General features: G+C 39.7%; 1 protein-coding gene across 4 annotated transcripts in view; it reads left to right on the top strand.

The window, feature by feature from the left end:
• MTA1 (metastasis associated 1) overlaps positions 1-21,566 on the top strand; it is an 81,163-nt gene that overhangs the window by 5,712 nt on the left and 53,885 nt on the right. For all 4 annotated transcript variants that reach the window (XM_061345414.1, XM_061345412.1, XM_061345415.1 and 1 more), the window contains exons 2-5: positions 10,098-10,165; positions 12,534-12,627; positions 20,217-20,343; positions 20,507-20,570. In XM_061345414.1, the coding sequence (XP_061201398.1) occupies positions 10,098-10,165; positions 12,534-12,627; positions 20,217-20,343; positions 20,507-20,570 (353 nt within the window). The remainder of the gene's footprint in view (positions 1-10,097; positions 10,166-12,533; positions 12,628-20,216; positions 20,344-20,506; positions 20,571-21,566) is intronic.

Raw genomic sequence — 21,566 nt, 5'->3', positions numbered from 1 at the left:
GTTTATTCTTGCAACTTACTAATACGTATATGTAGTCATTTGCCCTAATAAAGTTAGGACAACTTTTAGCTTATCATCTTTCAACAACAGCCAGGCAGTGGGTTTCTTAATCTTTTCCTTTCATTGTTTGTAGTTACGCAAGTTTATCTTCTTGTGTTTTGCAGTTTTTCTTCCCCCTCTTCTCTGTATCGGACTGCTTCAGCATTCATTAGTCTAACTGGGAAATGCTGCATAATGGGGAGTGTGTGATCAGCTGAGATGTGTCTGGGGACTAGACCTGTAACTATGGTATTGATGCACAATCTGTGGATTTTTAATAGCTCTCAAGCTGTTTGCAGCTGGCAAAATGGAGAGAAAGCATTAAACTTGCTTCTGCCAGAGGCAGGAAAGGGTGATGCTCACCTGCTGCCTCTTCTCACTTACCTTGGCTGCCTCTTTGGCCATATTGGTGTCACTGGCTCTTTAGAAGGTCCGCCGAGCCGTCAGGACAGTTTTCTGCTGGGTTAATGAGTTTAAGCAGGGTGGCTGGTGGGAGGGCTGGGATGGGGACACAGCCTGCACCGTGTGTGCGGGGCTGGCAGTGGTTTGGTGGGCCTGCACCCTGTTGGCAGCCTTCGGAGCCCAACCGGTCATCTTTGTGTATTTTGCCTTTCAGTGATGGTGAATAAAAGACACTTGATAAGAAATTGTGGAAAAGGGACTTTTAAACTCTTTAAGGATCTTCTTTTGTTTAAGTAGTGAGGTTTTTGGGTGAATGGGAGAGATTGTCTTTTCACTAGTTGTTTTTCTTGCAACTTCTGATGTTTAAACATCCTAACTTTAAATAGCTATAGAGTCTTAATCTCTCTTAAAGGTAGGGATATGAACTGTTGGAGGTCACCTCCTCCTGGTTCTGCACATCTGGCAACAAGTCATCTGTTAAGTCAGTGTTATTTCTGCACCAAGCAAGGAGTTTTTACACCATGTCTTACTGCTTTGAAAGATCATTATTTTTTAAATCCTCAAATAGGTAAGTTACCAAGCCTCCAGCTGCTTTGCCTGCATTTCCCATGAGGCTTAGGTAACTGGAATTGTTAGGAAAGGTGCTCTTATAAGATATTACAGTTCTAGGTCTTTATTATCTCAGAGCTCGCTGCTGTAGATACAATATACAAAGAGGCCCTGCTTCAAAGCATTTCTTAGAGTCTGTTTATGATTCCTCCTCTTCTCTTTACTCATAAAACCAAATTTAGAAGGACCAGTGAAGAACCTCCAAATCACCAGTGAAGCCTTTAGGCAGTGTGGCCCAGCCCAGAAAGAAGCATGCACATGTTCTCCTTTTCCAGTTCTTTGGCTGGATCATCTTTAGGAAGAAGTATTCCTGAGGCAATTTTACTTGATACTGATCAATGAAGTAAAGCGAAGAAGTTAGTTGGCAGCTTTAAAGTGAGTTTGTGAGTGAAAGCAAAAATGTAGGCTTCTCCAGTCTTTTACACGCGTGCTACTTGCAAGCTTTTAGCCTTCCTAGCGCCTTGGATTTCACAGCTCTGGTGCTGTGCGGTGCCAGATCACCAATCTTGATCTGTGGCAAATGTGGCCCATGGTAGTGTTTCTGGTAAATTGCTCATGATGTGCTCTAGTTAATTTGGGGACTTCATGCCTTTACGCAAGATGTAGGAGGACAGACGATACTTGACTAAGCATAAAGTTAGTGTGTTGTGAGCAGATGATGCCTGATTTAGCACAGAGCTTGTCCTTACAGAGTTAAGTTGTCAACATCTGAGCAGATTTGGACCAGCCAAGTGAGACTGTTTCTTAAGGTAGAGGTGTAGATGTAAGGTGCTCCTGCTCGCAGGCACTGGTTACTGTCCTCACATTGTTTCCTTAGCTGGGCTCGGTGTGGTTGTGCAGTGAAGCACATCAGGGAAGTAGTTTGGTTGGGAGACAGTTTTTTGACCGGGGTGTGTTCCTAATCAGGTTTCCCACGTGTGTGCTTGTCTCCTCCATCCACGGAGAAGATGTCACAACTTGAGGGGGTGGTATGAGAGGGCGGGGGATGAATCAGCCTCACTGGCGCTCTTGTTTGAAGAAACATCTGCAAAACTGTGGCAGTTTATACTTCATCCATGTTTTACATTGTGAAGTCATGATGGTTTTGATCTGGCACTGAAACTCCTAACTCTGGACTTAATATACTGTCATACCATGGCCCGAGAAGTTAATTCACATTGACTAGTGAAGTGGAACATTGTACTTAAACCAACCAGCCCAAAGGAAAAAAAAAAAACCCAACCAACAACTTTGTTGTTGTTGTTTAGTTTGTTTTGCAACTCTTTGAGGTATTTGCAGGGAACATGAAGCTGGTTTCTTGTCATCTGTGATGTTGCCTAGATATCTTGTGGAAAAATGTTTTTCTTATCTGTCCTTAGCAATGAGAATTGCAGTGGAACAGGCTGTTCTCTTGGCTGCTAGAGAAGACTGTTAGGGTGCAGTTTGAGAATATTCCTCCCCTGTGTCTGTTCCCTCTCACCCCCGTGATTTAAGAAATTCTTACCAGTTTCTCTGTCTGCTCAAGTGTTTCTGTGTTTCTTCTGTAAATTAGACAATCCTGTTCTTCCCTAACAGCCCACCTTAGGGGAAAGGTTTTTGGTTTTTTAAGAACTGTATGGACTGTTTCCATGGGCTTGTTCATGGTATTGTCCCACAGAGAGTTGTACTGGTGCAGCTGAAATTATGTACACTCACAACTTTGCTACAGCACAAAATGTTTGTATAGCTACATTCTTGGGAGTTGAAGTGGCAGAAGAAGAGCTGTGTGTTGAGAGGTCTTTGAATTGTGCTTAGATAGCCCATGTAAAGCAGAGAATAAAAAAATGGCTCTCCAGGAATATTTCTTTTATGCTTGTCCTACAGGAAGCTTGAGGGAGGTGACTTAGTGAACCTAAAGGGTCAGAGCACATGCAAATGTGCCTCACTTACAGCTGAGGTATTGGGAGTGGATTAATTGAAATGGGTTTCCTTGTGCTGCGATATAATTGATTTCTAGCTGTAGAATTGCTTCGTTTTCCTCAGGGTAGTACTTTGGAAGCTTAATTTTGTTTCCAGGATTCTCACAAATTCTCTTTTCAAGTCTTGTTTGTACACAGTCTCCCTACCTTTTCTTTAAGCTGGCATCACTAATAACAGTTACTTCAGTGTGGCATAGTTCTTGTCTAAGAAGAGTGACCCGTGAAGTACAGCTGACACCCATCACCTCTTCTTCACAAGAACCAGGAGGTTACTGTTCTTCAGTTTTTTCCACAGATCTTCTGCAACTGAAAACAGCTAACAGGGCTGTGAGGAACAGAAATAAGGATGTTGAATTTGGCTAAAATTTGTGTTTTCTTCCATGGGGTGGTTCTTCCTCTTCTCTTCCAACTCCTTTGTAACTTTACACTTTTACTGGGAAAGATACCATATGTGTGAAATGCAGTGTCTCATCCAGAGCTGAGATCTTGACTCCCTAGATTGTTGCTGCTAGACAGAATACCTGCATTCTTCCCCAGCATACATGGGAACACACTTGGTCATAATGAGTCAGATGAGAAGTTAATCGAGCCCAGGACCTGCCTTGAACAGAACTGACAAAAGAGGTGTTGGGAGGTTCATAAGAAAGCAAGCTCTTTTGATAATCCCTCCAAACACTGTGGGGTCTCCAGTGATTTGCTTTAAAACCTGGTCTGTTAATTGTTTCTGAAGTGGAAACCATTCCATATCTCTAATTGTCTGTCTTACTGTCTCACTTTCTCTTGTAGTTATAGTATCTATGTTTTTAAGATAGGGAACAGTGATCGGAACTTAATTATCTTTGAGACTTCTGTCCCTCTGTGAAATGTTTTAAACAAAGGGTTCAGGCGTTAATAGGGAAGAACTAATGGATGGATAATGGAGTTGTATAAAACTTGTTTCACTAAGAATCAGGAAGAGAAATTATACGAGGTAGCTGGACAGGAATTTTTCTTCCCCCTTTGACATGACAGAAAACAAAGAACAGAAGACCTTTGGGAAGTTCCAAATCACTTAATGTTTCAAGAGTTTAAACTGGATCAAGCAGCTGTTACGTTGCCCAAGCAAATTGCATGTCATTAACTTAGATGGGTTTTTTTTGCTCCAGAAGGGTAAACAGTATTTCTTAGCTGCTGAGTACAGTTCTGCGTGGTAGACCTTTGAGGTTTTGTTTGTAACCATTACAGGTTATTCATAAATTTGGTGTTGCATTTTTGTTTTGTTGTTTTGGTTTGGTAGATTTTTCTTGTAGTATCTCTTCCTACATGAGTAGAGCTTACACTGATGAAAGTTTGTATCAGCATTTTTGTAGGTCTGTGCGTAGTCTGTAGTCTTGTTACATGGACTTTGCTGTGAGTTGCGTCTACTTCAGGGCTGTGGTTTGGGGAATATTGAACCTGGATTTTTGGAGGCAAGTCAGCAAATGATATGTAGGTTTCATCTCAAAACAGCCAAGTTGTTTTGGCTGCCCCTTTCTAGGTACAAGTTCTGTACATTTACAAGAAAATAAAATCTGAACATTCTGTTTACCACATGAATGTGTAGATAAATCCTTGATCAAGAAAAAAGAGCAAAGCTAGCTTGAATTAACTGAGGTACCTCAAGCTGCCCTCACAAAATTTTAATGATGGTTTGCTGTTAAATGCATGGAGATTTCTGCTTGCTTTTGCCATGTCCCTCACTACGTGGCTATAGGAATTGCAGATGCTGTGTGCTTGGCTTGTTGTTAATTTCCACTCCTTTTTTAAGGAGCTGAGTGGCGGTAGGGGTGTGTTGCCTATAGCACAGCAAGCTGAGGACACGGCAGCAGGTATCCTGTCTGTACAGTAGCCACAGATACTGCTGGCTAGTAAATACAAGCTGAACTTGTGCTGACAGTGTATTTTTAATACCTTTGATCTGTGAAATTGTAAATAACTGGTTTGTGTATACCACCAGGTGTATTGGACCTCATAGCAACAGAAACAACTGTTTCAGTTTTGCATTTCTGGTAATGAAAATACTGTGCTGGTAAGGCTTGCTTTCTTGAAACTCTATCTGTTCGGTAGCTAAACATTTCATCAGGTGACATCTGCTGTGGGTGGTGGTGTGCTTTGAACAGCCAGAAGGCAGTGGGACCTGGGTCTGCCAGGTGAGAGTGCTTAACTTACAGGCTGAAAGCAGTGTAACCCCTCCAGCTTCCTTTTACACAAGAACGTAGATCAGGAGGGGATTGTATTATCCAAAATGTAAAGTGATTGACAGATTCAGGACCAAGCTACTGAATAATTTGAAAACTGGAGCTTACTGAAAGAAGCTGGCCCAGAGTTGAATTGGAAACCCAGAGTATGAGGTGGCATCTATTTCCCGTAAGAGAAGTCATAAAGTAGGCAGGTCATCTTAAGTTTATGCACTCTCTTGATGCTCATCTTTAATTCAGATCAAGAGCTTTGTGGTTTGGGCAGAGGAAATATTTGCAACTGTGAAGTTGCTTCTTTATCACTTCTGGAAATGCACATTCTGCCCAACAGTGGTAGTGAGCATGGGAAGGGGAAGGCTTCAGCTTTCCTTGTGTCCCAGGTATGTCTGAAGGCTGATGCTGTATGCCCTGCGTAGGACTTTCTGGAGGTAAGGTGGTGAGAATTCAGCACGGTCGGTCCTCAGCACTTGTAGCTTGAAAGGCAGATGTAAGTTGGGAAGGATAAAAATACTTTTGGGCATTTTTGCAGCTTGATCGCCTAAAAGCCCATAAGGTTATTAGGTAGCTCAGACATGTCTAATCTTCTAAACATATGACCTCTAGACAGTGTTCTTTCTTTTGCGGTACCCCCTCCTGATTTTCTTTTCCATGGACCGATGTAGACTTAATCAACAGCTTGAAGAAGGCAGAAGGGGAAGCTTTTTTTGCAGTGATGTCTTAAAAGGATACGAGAGCAAAAAGAAAGTTTGTTTACTGCTAATTGAGAACAATTGTTTTACTGTAGGCTGTCATTCTTTTGCAAGTATGCTCCTGTGTGTTCCAGCAGTTCACTACTTGTGTAATACAGCATCACTTTCTAGTAAGTTATGCATTTTTCTGAACTTCAGGAAAAAATATTATGAGATATAAAGGGTTTTGGGGTAGATTTATGTATGGAGGTTCTTCTACTCCACAGTAGTGTAGTCAAAAGGAAGAAAAACATCTTGAGTTTTAGTCAGAAGGTTAGGATATGTGTAATGATCCCTACTATCTTATGGTATTGCCACGATCCTCAGTCATTGTTTTAGCCTTATCACAGATAATTCTGTAGTGTGCATGAGTGATGCTGTTAATTACAGTGACGTGGATGCATGGCTGATTAAGTCAGGGACTGTGAGTTTAAGCTGCAAGCTGTTGTGAAGGTATGGGATTGAATTGCCAGCCTGAGCCAACCTTTTGTTCAGGCAATTTGGTGGTAAGGGGTGAGCTTCATGTGTTTTATGGTGGTTGTGGTTTGTAAGGACACACGCTGTGCTTGTGGGCTGCGGAGTGGATAGGCTAGTCCTTTTCTTCAATTGTGTAAGTAGGAAAGCAAATAAATTAGCAAGGACTGCCAGTTGAAAGGTCTGCCTTGCTTTGCTTGCAATGAGGCTCTACTTTTCTGTCCCTAGACCTTGTATTTCGTTTTAGTGTACTCTTTCCTTCCTGTTCTGTGGCAGGAGCTGAGATGGGTTTCTTCCTGTTGTGTAGAGATCTGTTAATTTTCTTTCCCTATCCTCTGTTTTTGCCTAGGGCACAAAGACTCGGGCACTTGTGTGCATACAGGATATCCCTCACTGTAAAATGGATTGCTGGGACACTGTAGAGGGTTTCTGTTACCCAGTGCATCTGTGTGTGTAGGCAGTTGTAGCTACTGTCCTGAATGCAAAAGTAACAGTATTAGCTGGGTAGGCATTATGAGAAGGATGCTCTTCCATGGTATGGGGAGGAAGTTGGAGATGATGGGGTACTGCCGCTCATTGGGAAAGGAGGTATTTTGGAGTGTAGGGGTCAGTGGAGCATGGTTTAGGCATCCTTTAAATCTGGTGTGCAGGAAACCAACCTTCATGTTTTTTGTTTCTTGTGGAATAATTTTAAGAGTGCTCTTCCTTGCTAAGGCATCATTTTGGAGAGCCGTTTGTTGAACTTGAAATTTCCATGTTACATGTGTGGAACAGTGAGTAATTCAAGCATTTCTCTGTGTAGGGTAGCAATTTAATTTTAGTTAAAGTATTTAAAATCTCTATGAAAAATGCAAATTACTCGCCTCTGATCTGCTCGCATTCTGGTTTATGTGATTTGCAGGGCATTCTGCATTACTTGCAGAGAGGAAGAAACCCTTTTCCAGGTAATTTGAGTAATGGGAAATAGGTCTTCATTAGTTGCAATAGCTACTGGTGATACGCTTAACATAGTTGTGGTGTTAGTCTAAAACGTGGATAAGATGTACTAGGCTGTGCATTTCTGACGTGATGAAGTCATCAGGCATCGGTCTAAGTATGCACCTCCACACCATCATGTGTCAGCTCTTGAAGCATCCCGTGGGACAGCTTCAGTTCTGTAGTGAGCAGTTGGCTGTTTTGTGTGAGCTTTGTTTGCAGTTGCTGATCACGGAATGTGGGTTTGGGGTGGTCCTCTGCTGATCAAAACAAATGTTTTGAGGGGTTTATTATTCAAAACTGTTGGATGCTACCGTGAGCTGTTCTTTGGAAACCATTAATTTGTGATAAGCTTTCTTTAAATCCATGCCAGATTCTACAATCAACAAGTGTTACATGAAAAATGGATTTTATGTTCACTTGGGGTAGCAAATGTGTCTGTGAGAATATATGCACATATACGCATGCAAAAAAAATTCTTAGCCTTAATCCATAGAATTAACAAGATTGTATTTTCAAGGTAGAGATTGACATTTCCTTTTAATTTTTAGTCACAGTGTTCACAAATGTAAGATTTTTGCATCAGCCTCATCCGAAGTACCTGAGGTGAGGGTTAGAAGGTTGTCTTGGGAGTAATGAGAGGGCTGGAGGAAAAGAACTCACCCTTTCTTAGGTGGTGGAGCCTTGAGAAGTGGCCAGTGAGCACGGAGGTACCTCAAAGCTTCCACATCCTCCACTGCAGTGCCTTTGTTGTGTCATGGATGGTTCTGTTGTGGCAGAAAAAGATATCCCTTTACTCTGCTGATCTGTAAATTGCTTAATGCCCGTCATTGTTGCAGTTGTTGTTGCTGGTGCTGCACAGTATCTGTTTGGTTTCAGGACTTCTGGTAGAGTTGGTCATAGTAATGTTGAGCCTGTTGTTTTCCGTTTGGTGCTTGGGAGTGGAAATTTAGGATCTGTTTACTTGGGTTATTTAACCATTTCCAGTAACTTTGTTTTCTACAAACCAGATGTCCAATCTGAATTCCTTATATGAGACCATTTTCAAGTCTAAAGCCTGCAGGGAAGTGACATTTAGAAAGACCCAACTCTGGGAGTTGGGAGGGAAGTTGTGGACTCACTCACATGCATGTTAGTGTGCATGAAGATGGCTGATGGATCAGTCTGAGAAGTGTGGAGCACTGAATGCACAAAAATTATATATATATAAAATAGTGTTTCTATGGTTTATTAGCCTTGGTTACAGTATGCATGGTTAGATGACTTCAGGTGTGCACTGTTTGAGGATTGGAATCACACACAGCGTTGTCACTCACAACTTCAAGGCCATGTTGAGACTTCATTACAAGATGTCCTTGCAACTCATGGCATGTGGCATACGTTTTGGGAAGACAAGAGCTTTGAAGCTTTTTTATCACTCTTGGGATTGTATCCCCTGGGATTCTCAACTGGTGACCTATGCCAGCCCTGCTGAGGGAACGTGAAGATACTTGAGTTGTTGGCAGGTCGTGCAAGCTGCAGTTCCTGCTGTGTCACTGGGCCAGCCGTCCCTGTTGTGCTCTTGTGTCTCACACGGCGGGTAGCTTGGCATGTTCACTCCAGAGACACCTGTAGATAACAGGAGCTAAAGCAGTAGTCTCAGAAGATCAGTGTCAGGAGCTTGAGCAGCTTGACCTGAGGAATTTGAAGGGCTTCTGCAGGATGTGAAGGGTGAATGCTCTGGTACCTCCCTGGACACCCTGAGGACGAGAGGGGAATGGTTAACTCATGGTGCAGCTCTTCAGGAGCAGCGGTGTCCTCCTCCTTCCTCTAAGCTGGGGAGATGGTAAGAATATCTCTGATACTGACTGCCCTTTTAACAAGCATTTTGAGGAGATTTATGCTAACAGGGTCAGTAGTTGTCTCTGTTTACAAAAGGCGAGCACTGCTAAAAACCTATTCGTTGTTGGAACATCATGCTAATGTCTTCGTTGCAGAAGATTATCTGAGTCATGCCCAGGGGTTGTGGGTCTTTCCACTATGTTCTGACTCCAAACAATAATGGGCTGGGAAATCTGAAAGGAAATAGTCTTGAATTTAGTAAATAGTCTTGAAGGAATCGTTGTTAGATCTGTATGCAAGGTCAGCACCCGAGGGTGTGTGGCTGCAGCAGGAAGGTGAATTCAGCCCTCCTTTTTGCCTCGCTTAAGGCTTAGGATTTGGCTTCTGGAGTAAGTGTAAAAGACCGGGAATTAGAGAGAAAGATAAAGGAGAAAGAAAGAATTAAACTGTACTCTAAGTAAATGGACAATATGTGTAAAATGTGTAACGTGTTGGAGTGGAAAGGGAAAGACCGTGTGTATTGCTGGTGAGAAGTGCTTGGATTTTGATAAGAGGAAGCAAGTAAAGACAACAGTGTGCTCGAAGTGGAAACAATCTGATCAGAGAGAGAATGAAGATCATATGATTTGCTTTCAAGGCTGATGGTAGAGTATCGTTTTTTTTTTTTTCTCTGAAAGTGAGTTTATTGCCTTCAGATTACACTAATAAATGTTCCTTATACTGGCGTGGGGGGTTTATTTCCTTTCTTAAAATCCTGGATTTGGTAGGAACATTTGAAATACTGGTTGTGCCAAGAAATGAATTTGCTGTGATGTCTCTAACATTTATGCATAGGAGGTTTTGATTCAATTTTTTTAGCAGTTCATATTTTAAAGAGGTTTTTTTCTTTTTGTCAGATTATGTCTACTTTGAGAATTCTTCAAGTAACCCATATTTGATACGAAGAATAGAAGAGCTCAATAAGGTAAACAAGTTTTTCCATCAAGTCTTTGAAGTTAATTGAATTTATGATCTGTTTGATTTGATTAAAATCAAACCAATTCTGCAGCAGTTCTCTGGTAATTAGGAGCTTAAAAATACTTTTGTTCTAATATTTTTCTGGAATGCTTTGAGGCCTGCTGGATTGTTCTTCGGTATGAAAGGACTGCATGTCAGTGGTAGGTCATTCTCAAGGTGGTTATGCCCACCTGTAGGGCAGGAGATTTCTGGGGTTCTTCAATCCTGTGCCAGGATCATGTGATATAAAGGTAATAGTTTGCTTAGAGGATGGAGAGTTTCGTAATTTGATCTTTCTTGGGGAGCCTTGTTCAGCAGGAAAGTTGGGAGCTATTATCTGCTTCCTCAGACTTTTTTTTGCTGGTTGTCTTTGGGCCAGTATCATTTCATCTGCCAAATTTCCTTTTTATTGTATCTAAAAGGGAAACATGGTGGCTTGTGTGTGGGAAGCCAGCTGAAGTCCTGGATGCTGAAATGTTACCTATATGAGGGGTGGGGGAGAGCGTTCTGAAGTTGTTAGCTGTATTCTAAACATGACGCTTTCCCAGGTTTAATACCAGTGTGTCCACTGCAGTCTCTCTGTGCCCCCAAAGGAATATGACATTGCTGGTTTGGATTTAAATTTAAATTAACTGACTAAAATTAGATCTTTTTCTTCAGCCACCAGTCATGGAAAACCAGGGCTTTCTAAACCAGCTATTTGGAAGAGAAAATGCATCAATATAATGACAAAGAAAGAATGCGAAGGCTAGAATATCCTTGTAGCCCCTCCTTTTTATTGGAGGTCTTTTGCAGAAATACTTCTGTCTCTCCTCCATTAATGAAACAAGATCAAGTTCTTAAAATGTTCCCAGTGGGTCCATAGCCATGAGGGTATCGATAGCTGTATTCCACCAGTTACAGGGTGCTGACCATTTTCTAGGAAAGAGTTGTTTTCCGCTGCGCTTTCCCTCTTCATTCTTCCCCCCTTTGAAAAAAAAGAACTTTCAGCCTGGGTCTCTGACCTGGGTGCAGCTCTTGCTTGAGCTGTAGTTTCCCCGATTCATACTTTGAAGTAAGTCTTTCAGGTTGAAGTGAATTGCGTATCTTGAGTTGCCTTTTTTTTTTTTTTCACTGAGTTTTAAAGAAGTTCAGGCAATTAAATGAAATACAGGATTCTACAATGTAGCTATCTGTGTTTTAGCAAGATGGCTTCTGCCTTTCTGCTTTAGTTCCTCAAAATTCAAACCTTCCGAATCGTTTAACAGAAAAGGGTAGAAGTTCCTCAGGCTCTACCAAAAGGTGTTAGGCTGCAAGGACAAATACTTGTGTGGATTGTTGAGGTGTTGGGGTTTGCTTGTTTGTTTGTTTGTTTGTTGGGGTTTGTTGGTTGTTTGGGATTTTTTCCCCGCTTTCCTTTCTTTGTGCTAAGAAAACTAATAGTATAAAAGATGAAACATTCCCTCCATTCACATCTTAGCCACAAGCTTCTAGTTTCTGAAGCTGAGCGCTGTCATCATGGTTTTCAAGGCCTCTTCAGTAGTAGGATATAACTCCCTGAAGTTACATTGTAATTATTTGCCGATTTACTTTAGAGGCAGTAGATTGGCTGTTACACACCAGTAGGTGCATTTTCCCCTGAGTTTGTACAAATGTAGTTTCACAGGTGCCATCTTACAAGTGATTGATGATCACATTTTAACAGTTTTAAGAAAAAAATCCCAAACCTTTGAAAAATTCAGGCCTTTTTGTGTTTTGTCAATGGTTTACAGTTTATTTCCTGCTTCAGCTTCCTTGGTTCTCCTTTTTGAATGTTTTTTTTGTGTTGGTCATTGTTTAGCTCACCAGTGCTGTCAGGGAAAGAAAACCTTTTGTGAAAGAATAATGGCTGAGTTCTTTTGCTTTCCTACTGTCCAACAGAGTTTGGAGAACAGCCTGAATGTGAATTCTGTTGTTATGTTTCACAGCTTTTTTATTAGGATTTAAAAAATGCTTTTGAGTTCTACTTAATGTAGGCATTACCTGAAAAGTACCAAAGTGGCATGTAAATATGTTGTAACTACAGGTAAGTGGTATTTCTTGCCCCTTGAAACATCTGTAACTGCTGGAAATAGTGATCCCACAGAAACAATTAGGAGGAAAAGGCCAAACTTTGTTTCCCTACCCGTGAATGGATTACACCAGGGTCTCTGTGTTGTCAGATTAGGTGTGTGCAGCTGGAGGGTACTAGAAGATAGAAGGTACAAGAGCTGTGTAGCTCTTGTACAAAATTCCACATTATGTATGATATTTATTGTTTGGTGCACGTACAGTTCAGTCCTTGATTTGTGCTCAATTTTTCTCTTTTCCTGTTTCAGACTGCCAATGGAAATGTGGAAGCAAAGGTGGTATGCTTCTACAGAAGAAGAGACATATCAAGTACACTGATTGTATTGGCAGACAAACATGCAAGTAAGCTTCTTTGTGTTCAGATTTCTTCTACACAAAATCGCCAAACTTGAATAGAACTTTAATGTTATAATTACAAGTATCAGTATTATTATTCTTAAATGTCCTTCTTAATCTCAGACAGGACATAAGTTTTCAGTTAGGGCTGAGTAAAGTCGTCCTACTTGCTTCACAGAAATGAATTTCTTCATTTGGGGGTTGAGATACTTCTTCTCCTTGTCTCATATATTACTTCTAATTATTTGGTTTGATTAGTAGATTAAAAAAGAAACAAAGCAAACAACCCCCCCCCAGAAGAACAACTCACACTTTTATGAGCAGGTAGACTGATCATAAGAAACCAACTTGAAACTTGGATAACAGAAATTCTCTTTAAATTCCAGCATTAATAATATTTTTTGTAGTGACACAGCTATCGTCTGAACATGCTCAGTATACACACTTTAAAAGAATTGAATTTCAGTGTTTTGAGTATTTCACGTCCTTTTGTTAGGAAAAAGAACGGCTGTGCCAAGAGGAGACTTGAAAACTTTTTTTGAATGCTGTAGTTACTTAAAAATTAATTAAAAAGCATGAAATTGAACTGTTATAAAATTCAGGGAGCTGCTCATGCTACCTTGCATCAGCCCTCCTTGCCTGTGTGCCACGTAACTAATTTCTTGATTTTAATAATTTTTTAGGATATTTTGTTAACTTAAGTTGGCATTTACTCCTCTGCTGAGGGGATAAAGGACATGTGAGATACCTCACTGAGTAGAGATAGAAACTTAGTTCCCAACAAAAACTTAGTGTTACAATTCCTTTCAGTTATGGAAACAGTTTTAAAATGCTAGAGAGTGCATGCAAAAAATAGCTCTGTGTCAGTACAGATTAGATGCTTGCCAATATGAATCTGTAAGGCAATATACTGCAAGAAAAATTTGGATGGTTTAAAAAAAAAAACCCCACAAATTCCACCCCCAACCTCCCCACCCCCAATAGCTAAGCAGCTGCTGTAGATCTGTACATTATAAATTAGAAAGGAGGAGAGCGGGGCACGCTAGCTGGCTCTCATGGAGAATATCTGTCTTCAGAGAAGAAATAGTGACTTTGAGCGCTTGATTTGGGGTGTTTCCAGCCCGTTTGACTCCATTTTAGTTGCCGGTGAGAATTAGATTTAGTTTCATTACACCTTCCTCTGTCAATTCATCTCTTTTGTTCCATCCTTGCAAAATGATGGATATAGTACTAACAAAACAGTTATGAAACCAGGCATGTTTAAAGGGAGAAAAAGACTAAGCAGGTGGAGTTACTAAGTTGTTTTTACTTAAAAATAGTGGAGTTCAGATTGTTTAAAATTTAGCAAAAAGCATGGACAACCGTATCAGTCCGTGTAATTTAAGGCACATACATTAATGAAAAAGAAGCAATCAGATCTTGGCATATCAATATTATGACTTGGCTCCCAAGCAGCATTGTTTTTTTAGTGTGTTTCTTGGTGTACATATGAATAGACTGCGATGTATATGTAATGGAGATCTACATAGCTGAACTGTATGGGGATTGATTAAATCAGATACTCAGTTTTAACAATATTATGTCTTGCTGTTTTCTCAGTGCTGTAGTGCCATTGGGAAAGCATGCAGCAAAACTAACCCCTTGTTAATAAATCTCAAGGTTTTTTGTGTTGTAGTTTCAAGTCCAAATAAGTCACTGCATTGCAACCATACCTTGGGAGAAAAATCACATGGTACTGAGATGAGATTTGGCTATGTTGCAGAACTGTGGTAGCAAAGCTTTTTTGGTATCTCTTCAGTGCACAGTACTCATTTTATGAGAGAATACTGAAGCTTAGTAGGAGCTTCACCATAAACATGACTATTGATTCCTTCATTGTGTCTCACTTCACTAGATTTAGTAAAGGAAGCAGGTAGGAATGATTCAAAGAAACGCATGTCTGAGGCTGAAAGTGGAAAGTATTTGAACTCATATAAATGCCCTTTGAACCTTCAAAGGCTGATTTTTTTTTTTGTGATAAGAAATTGAAGGGTTTCTTTTAATGCTAACAAATAATTCGTTGTTCATATTCATAGTAAAATTCTTCTGTAGTACAGTCCTATTAATAGAACCACCAGAGACAACTGAGGCTGTCTCTTAGTGTAAATTTCATTAGTAACTAACATTTTTTTCCAGTACGTTTCAATTGCAGAATAAAATTGCTTCTAAATGGCTTTATTTAGATAGATGTGCTGCTCTGTGGCTTCTGTTCTTCTTACAAAGAGAGAAGAGAATAAAATTAAGCTTTTGGGCAGCATTAGTTCTTTATTCTGAAAAAAGAAAAATAAATCTACAACCTGCATGATATAATGAAATTGAATTTTGTGGATGTTAAGATTCTAGTACAGATATCGGCACTGTCATTGACTTTGAGTTCATTTCCATAAAGTCTCCTGTTGCCTCATTTTGATGCATTTGCAGTAGATGTACGCATCTGCATCGCTGATCTTTTAACTGCCTTTGTTCAGCTGATTAATGGAGCATTCTGACTGCAGACATTTCTGGATTCACACAGTTCTGTTTAAGATGCCTTTATTTTAGACCTACTGTTGAGGTCAGTGTGGCGAGAGACCAAGTAATGGCAAGATATGGCCAGAGCATGAATGGGAAAAGTATGTATTTATTTTGTAATATTACAATAAAGGAAGGGAAAAGATGTGATTGTGAAATGAATGCTGCAAGATTTAAAGGGAAAAAAACCAACCCAAACCAAAGCAAAACCCACTTATGCCTTAGCTTGTATAATCCATCAGATACCTGAAACAGACAAGTCTGAGGTACCCTGTCTTTTCTCATAATTCTTTATAAAGAGAAATGAGTTGGAAGCACCTTATTCTATAGCTGGTGACTGTAAATTAGCACCTGATGTATGTAACCTGATTCTTGGATTTTGTCTGTGATCTTACTGTTTTTATCATATGGTATAAAGCTTGTCTGGTCTGTCCTATAAATCTTTCAGCCTTATAAAGGCTTCCATACATTGTTAGCTCTTTTTATTATCAAATTATTCTATGGAATTTCTCCACCTCTTTCTGAAATGAACTTGCTTCACCAGGAGGAGACTATTCAGTGTTCTTGCCTAAAGACTTTGTAGTGGTTTAAGATAAATGTGTGCAAACAAGATTACAGGCAGAACTTGAGGAAAGAGAAATAATAAAGATGGTTTACTCCTCAAGTGACTGTTGGATGCTGTGACTGTGTATTTTTTATATATATGTAGTTTCTATATAATGTCTTGTATAATCAAGTAAAAGTGTTCCAACTGCAGGAATATGACCTCTTATCCTCCCTTCTAATGATCCACCCCCAACCATCTCCAGATGGTTGTGATCTGTCTTACGACCACAGTTTTTGCTTCATTGGAAATGTTTATCCTGATTTGTGAAACAATGAGTGTCTAGTTGGTAGTGGTTGGAGAACTGGTAAGTTATTGCTGCCCAGTTTGGTGGGTTTATGGTTAGTTTTCAGAGGCTGATGTTGGGGTGCCAGGCACACATGTCAGCATGGTTTTTTTAAGTGCCAAAACTTCTAAAAAGATGTGTTGCTGCAGTGAAGTGCCATTGCTCAATCAGTCCGTGAGACCTCTGTGCCTAAACAGGTAGGGGGGGCTGTTGAATTTGGGGTTTGTTTGGATTTTGTTGTGTTTTAACTTTAATTAACACCAGTCTAAATGCAGCTTGGCAATAGCTTCACAAATTAGTTCTTTTTATTTATTTCTTCCATTTTATTCCCCTTCTCTATTTTCTCCCAGTACCACATATGCAGATTTAAGAGGAGTCAAATTCATTAATCCACTAGTGACACTTTGGCTCTGTTGTTGCTGAGAGGAGGAAACTATTTTTTCTCTTCTAGGGCTGGTGCAGTGAGGAAAGATGAGCTAAGTGCCCCAAATGGTGTCTCTTTGCTCTGTATGCTACCTGTAATTGCAGCCATGGCTGCAAAAGATGGTCGCAAGACATTTTGGAAGGGATTGTAGTGTGATGTCTTGATAACGTAGCAAATTCCTTCTGAAGTGTCAAGGTATAAGGATTTCTATTACTTAAAACTTTCATATTTTCTATAGGTAGGAATCAGTATCTGGGTTGTTTTTTTTTGTAGCAAGAAAATTAATAAGGCTGAGGCTTAACATAGACTGTTTGAAACTGGACCTGGGAGAAGGAATTGGTGTTATATTGTTCATTTCGTCATATGCAGCACTTCTGTAATGTCCTTCCAAGCTGCTTCGTTGAGCTGTTTAAGCTCTAAGTCGACGCTTCCTTTGCTACTGAAGGAAGTGTTATGCAGGTCACTAGCACTGGCTTTACTGTGTTTCCCAATGTTTTGACCCTAATTTTTTTTTTTTCTTTTTACATTTTTTGTTAGTGATAAGCATGCTAACTAATTCTCCTGTGAAAGTCTTTTGAGACTGTCTCCCAAGCTGGACAAACTGCTGTGCTCTCTAAACCTAATTTCTGTACCTTGTTTGTGTTCGTGTGTTTCTGAATTCTGCCATGTAGCTACTTGTACAACACCCAGAATGCAGAGAAAGGGCTGGTGCTTTCTACCTCTGTTGTAGAGCCCAGTCTGATCTATAGCAAATTGCTATTCTTTCTAGCGTCTAGCAAATATTGATGTTTAATTTCACATCTCACACCCCCAGCCATTTTAAATTACAATTACTGCCTCTTGGGTTTCTTCTGTCAACTCCAAGTTTACTCTAATTATTTTTCCCCATACATGTTAGCTTTCACATGAGTCTTGCTGTTTGTGTCCAATCTGCTTGTCTCTTGTTCCCAGCATAAGTCATCTTCAAGCTTTGTTTAATGCGCTATTAATGATTCTGTCATCAAATATTAAATAATACTTAATCTAATACACTCCTTGCAGCATTCCACTAGCTACTTCTGCATAGCTGATATATTACTGTTTGTATTAAGACTAAATGTTTAGTTTAAAATCTGCACAAGAACGTCTATCAAGCAGAGATTAATTTTGAAGCAGAGCTTTGTGAGAGGATTGAAGTCCCAATATACTGCACCTTCTGTATTCCCATACCACTTATTCTGCAGTACCGTAAAAAAATGCAGGCAAGTCTTTCTGAAAAGATTTCTTACATGTATTTTTATATTTTTTTTTAAGACCATGGTCCTTATTTCTCACAACCCATACTGGATCCAGTCCTGTATTCTCTCCATCTTCCCTTGGTTCCAAAATTATTTACTAGATTCATTCTCTTCAGTTCTAAATCATGGCTGTGAAAAAGGAGGGAAGATGCTTGTGTAGATTTGTTTGCATCATTTCTTGAAATATTCCTAAATCTGTCTTTGGGAACTATGACAATTTTATCTCTAAGTGTGGGGGAGTTGTTTGTTACCTGTAGAAATATCTTTAATGTTTTTAAGAAGAAAAGTATTGTGCATTTTTATTTTGAAAGGCTGTGCATAGCAGGGCTGACATAAGAAGATAATGGGTGCTTCCCACCTTCCTTATTTTATTACAAAAGCCGGGCACATAAATAAAACACTAGTTGGAAGACAAGCCTAACTGAAGGGATGCAGTTCCCAGGATTAGCTTGGTTGTGCTGGGTGGCTTCATTTTGCTTAGAGATTTGATTGGCACAAAGTGGTTGCTATATCTATTTTTTCTTTAAATGTAATTAAAAAAAAAAACCCTTTAGGTTATTAAATATACTGAAGATATTAAGTATTTTAGGTTGCTCCTTATGGTATTTTTCCTGCATTACACAGTGCACTACTCTCATTATCCAAAACTGTTGTAAGTGCAGGCATGAATGCCTTCTCATTTGTGTATCCTTCGGTTTTAAGGCAGGCTACCTTGGAACTTAAACTGACTTGTTTGTGGATTACTGCTGGTATATTTATAGTGTAGGTCAGCAGCCACAATATTAATTTTCAACTAAAACAGCATCCACTTCAGTAAATAAATTGCAGAACCATGACATTGTGGCACAAATGTAAATTTGGTGTTCTAGTTCCTAGGAAAACATTAAAATGTAGGTGCGTACTGCTGTATGCTTAACAGCTCATGTGGTATAAGAGCTATTGTATGTTGCAGTCGGGTTTAATTATACTACTATTTTTTTTTCCTTCCTTTCTGGAGCAGCTTACCTGAGGGGCATATAAACCACAGGTCTTTTTCCAGGACGATAAAACAGTGATAAACTGTGGGGAACCGGAAGGGTGCATAATTTTATGTCACCCCCTTCAGTGTAATGGTGGCCTGTTTAAAACTGAGTGCAATTTTAGTGTTTTATAAAATGGAGATCTCTCCTTTCTGTTTGCTTTATTTTAGGATAACTATGAGGATTATAGTTAACTAATCTAAAGGGTATATAAATCATAACTGTGCCTGACTGTGTTTCTGACTAGAAATGTTTCTTGGCAACAACTATTGGATTAAGCTGCAGGCATAAGTCTGCTCTTTGAGAGTACTCCTGCTGTAAAATTAGTTTTACGATTCATGCATGAGACTTTACAGCTCATGCTATTACAGCCTGGGAAACTTTTCTGTTTCTTTCAATGGTTTCAGAAAATACAGTAACTGCCTTAATGTCTTAGTGGAGGAGAAAGCGTGGTCTTTCCTTTGGAAGTCCTTCACCGTGAAGAAGCTTTGCACACTTTTTCGGGGGGGTGTGGGGTTGGAGTTTGTTTGAGGGTAGTATTTTGTCTTTTACAGCTTTGTCTTGCATAATGGAGAGGACACTTGCTAATCAACAGAAAATATAGTAACATTTTATTTCTTACAAGTAAGGTGCCTCGAGATATTTTGGATCAGTTGTGTATTGGTGTGGTTGTGATTTCATATATTTACTTATGGCATTCATTTAAAAACTGATTGGATGGAGCTTAGATAGCTTATAGCCAGACACGGTGGATCGTGACATCAGAATTAAGCAAGTTTTTGAAATGCAGCAGCGCGGCATTCAAACGTGTGTGGTATGGTAGGGTAGAGTGGCTTGGAAGGCTGGCCTTATGCTTTTGGTCTTGTGCTGTGATCTCTTGGCTGTGGTTGGGGTAAAGAGAATAAAATATGCTAAATAAATAAACTAACCTTTTCAGGGGGTGTTTTCTGCAAAAGCTGTTGATGTCAGGATGGAAGAGCCTGTGATATTCTAAAAGAGGAGTAGGGTGTAAGGTAGCTGATGCTTGGCAGAGAGGAAAGACTTTGCTTTTACTACCTCGGTAGCCGTGTGTTAGCTTCTTCCTAATGTAGCTGTCAGAGCAGTGACGGGGTCTCCAAGAGCAGCTCTTCTCAGAGCTTGCCTGTCGGTAGCCGATAGAACCATAGAATAGTATGTGACTTTCAGCTTGGTGTGCCAGTATGACCTCTGTGTACCTGGAATGCTTTGATCCCAATGCAGTTCTTCACAGGCATCTTGAAGGATTTATACTAATTATCTAATTATTCACTTGACTGAAATGTGGATTCAGATGAAGTTAGATTTAATCTAATTAATGTGAATTATTTAGCAAAGGTTTTGGAGCAACTCACCCTGTTTGGCTCAGAATAGATACTTGTGCTGTTCTTGATGATCAATTTTGTCTCTTTGTAACTAGGAGAAATGGAAGAAGAGATGGAAAATCCAGAAATGGTTGATTTACCAGAGAAACAGAAGCATCAGCTACGACATCGTGAGTTGTTTCTCTCACGACAGCTGGAATCTCTTCCAGCCACACATATTAGGTAATGACTACTTTCTTCCAGTGCATTATTATTATTATTGTTATTATTAAAGTATTCTTCAGTGTAAGATTAAATTATGTTTACAACTTCAGTAATATCGTCTTGTGAATCACATGAGCATTTAAGATGTTTTTTCATAAAATGTGTTTCTCTATTTTTTTAGAGGCAAATGCAGCGTTACTCTGTTAAATGAGACAGAGTCCCTTAAATCATATCTGGAACGTGAGGTATGGACTGTTTTCTAAATTGTCAACCTTGAACAGTTTATTCTGGCACAATCTAGGATTGGTGGCTTTTTGCAGGTTTTCTGAAAGAAGGTGGTTCTTTTATTTCAACGCATACTGAGCATTGACAGTGGGAAGCTTTAGGCTTCCTTCATTCTGATACAGAACTCTGGATCTAGAGGCCAGACCTGTTGTTTACATCCTTGTAACTTCAGGCCGCCTGTCCTTCTGTAAAGAGAGCCTTACTTGCTTCTCGCAGCCTCAGAGTTCAAACCTGAAGCCTTATGCCCAAGATGAGACAGGGTGGGTGATGCAGAAACTGAATACATCTGCAAACATTAGTTTTGCATTTGAAAACATTAAAATGTTATACAAGAGCAGAAATCTTGTAATTAAAAACAGTAGGGTAACAGTCATCACCAGCCTTTAAGAAACAAGGAGAAAATGGATCATTTTTTTTGCAAGGAACAACTGTAGTTTCTGTCTCATAGTTGGCCTTTCTTTTAAAATCACTTTTTAGCTTTCCTTAGTATTTACTTAAGCATAAGATTAATTAAATCTGATATTCTGGTTTAAGAGAATTTTAAACAAAGCACAGAGATTAAATAGTCAGGTTTCTCTTTGGAATGTGAAACCAGAAACATCTCAAGTCTGTTCAGGGCTGCCAAATGGCAGTGCATCAAACAAGGGACATTGCATTCAGAAATGTTTGTAACCAGCTAGCAGGCCAGGATATGCCACATTGAATGAAAAAGTTAACCTGAAATTATTTTTGATTTGCTAGTATCCAACTTTTAAGTCATGTTTATTCTCAATTGCTCCCAACACGTTTTTATTACTGCTAATGTTACAGGTAGGTACCTTGAGACGGAGAAGGGAGCTGGTTTCCTCTAATCATGCAACTGCTTGGTTGCATATGTAGGAATAGAAAGAGATTTCTCTTTTTCATCCTTTTGAACTCTCAAAATGCAAGATGAGTGATGCAGGTTATTTTTAAAA

Source organism: Neopsephotus bourkii, unplaced genomic scaffold (genome assembly GCF_033783945.1).
Source record: "Neopsephotus bourkii isolate Nb327-2 ecotype Australia unplaced genomic scaffold, CSIRO-AGI_Nbou_v1 NB_234, whole genome shotgun sequence".
Taxonomy (NCBI): domain Eukaryota; kingdom Metazoa; phylum Chordata; class Aves; order Psittaciformes; family Psittacidae; genus Neopsephotus; species Neopsephotus bourkii.
Note: the sequence above shows the minus strand (reverse complement) of the source record. Positions and strands in the feature narration are given on the sequence as shown.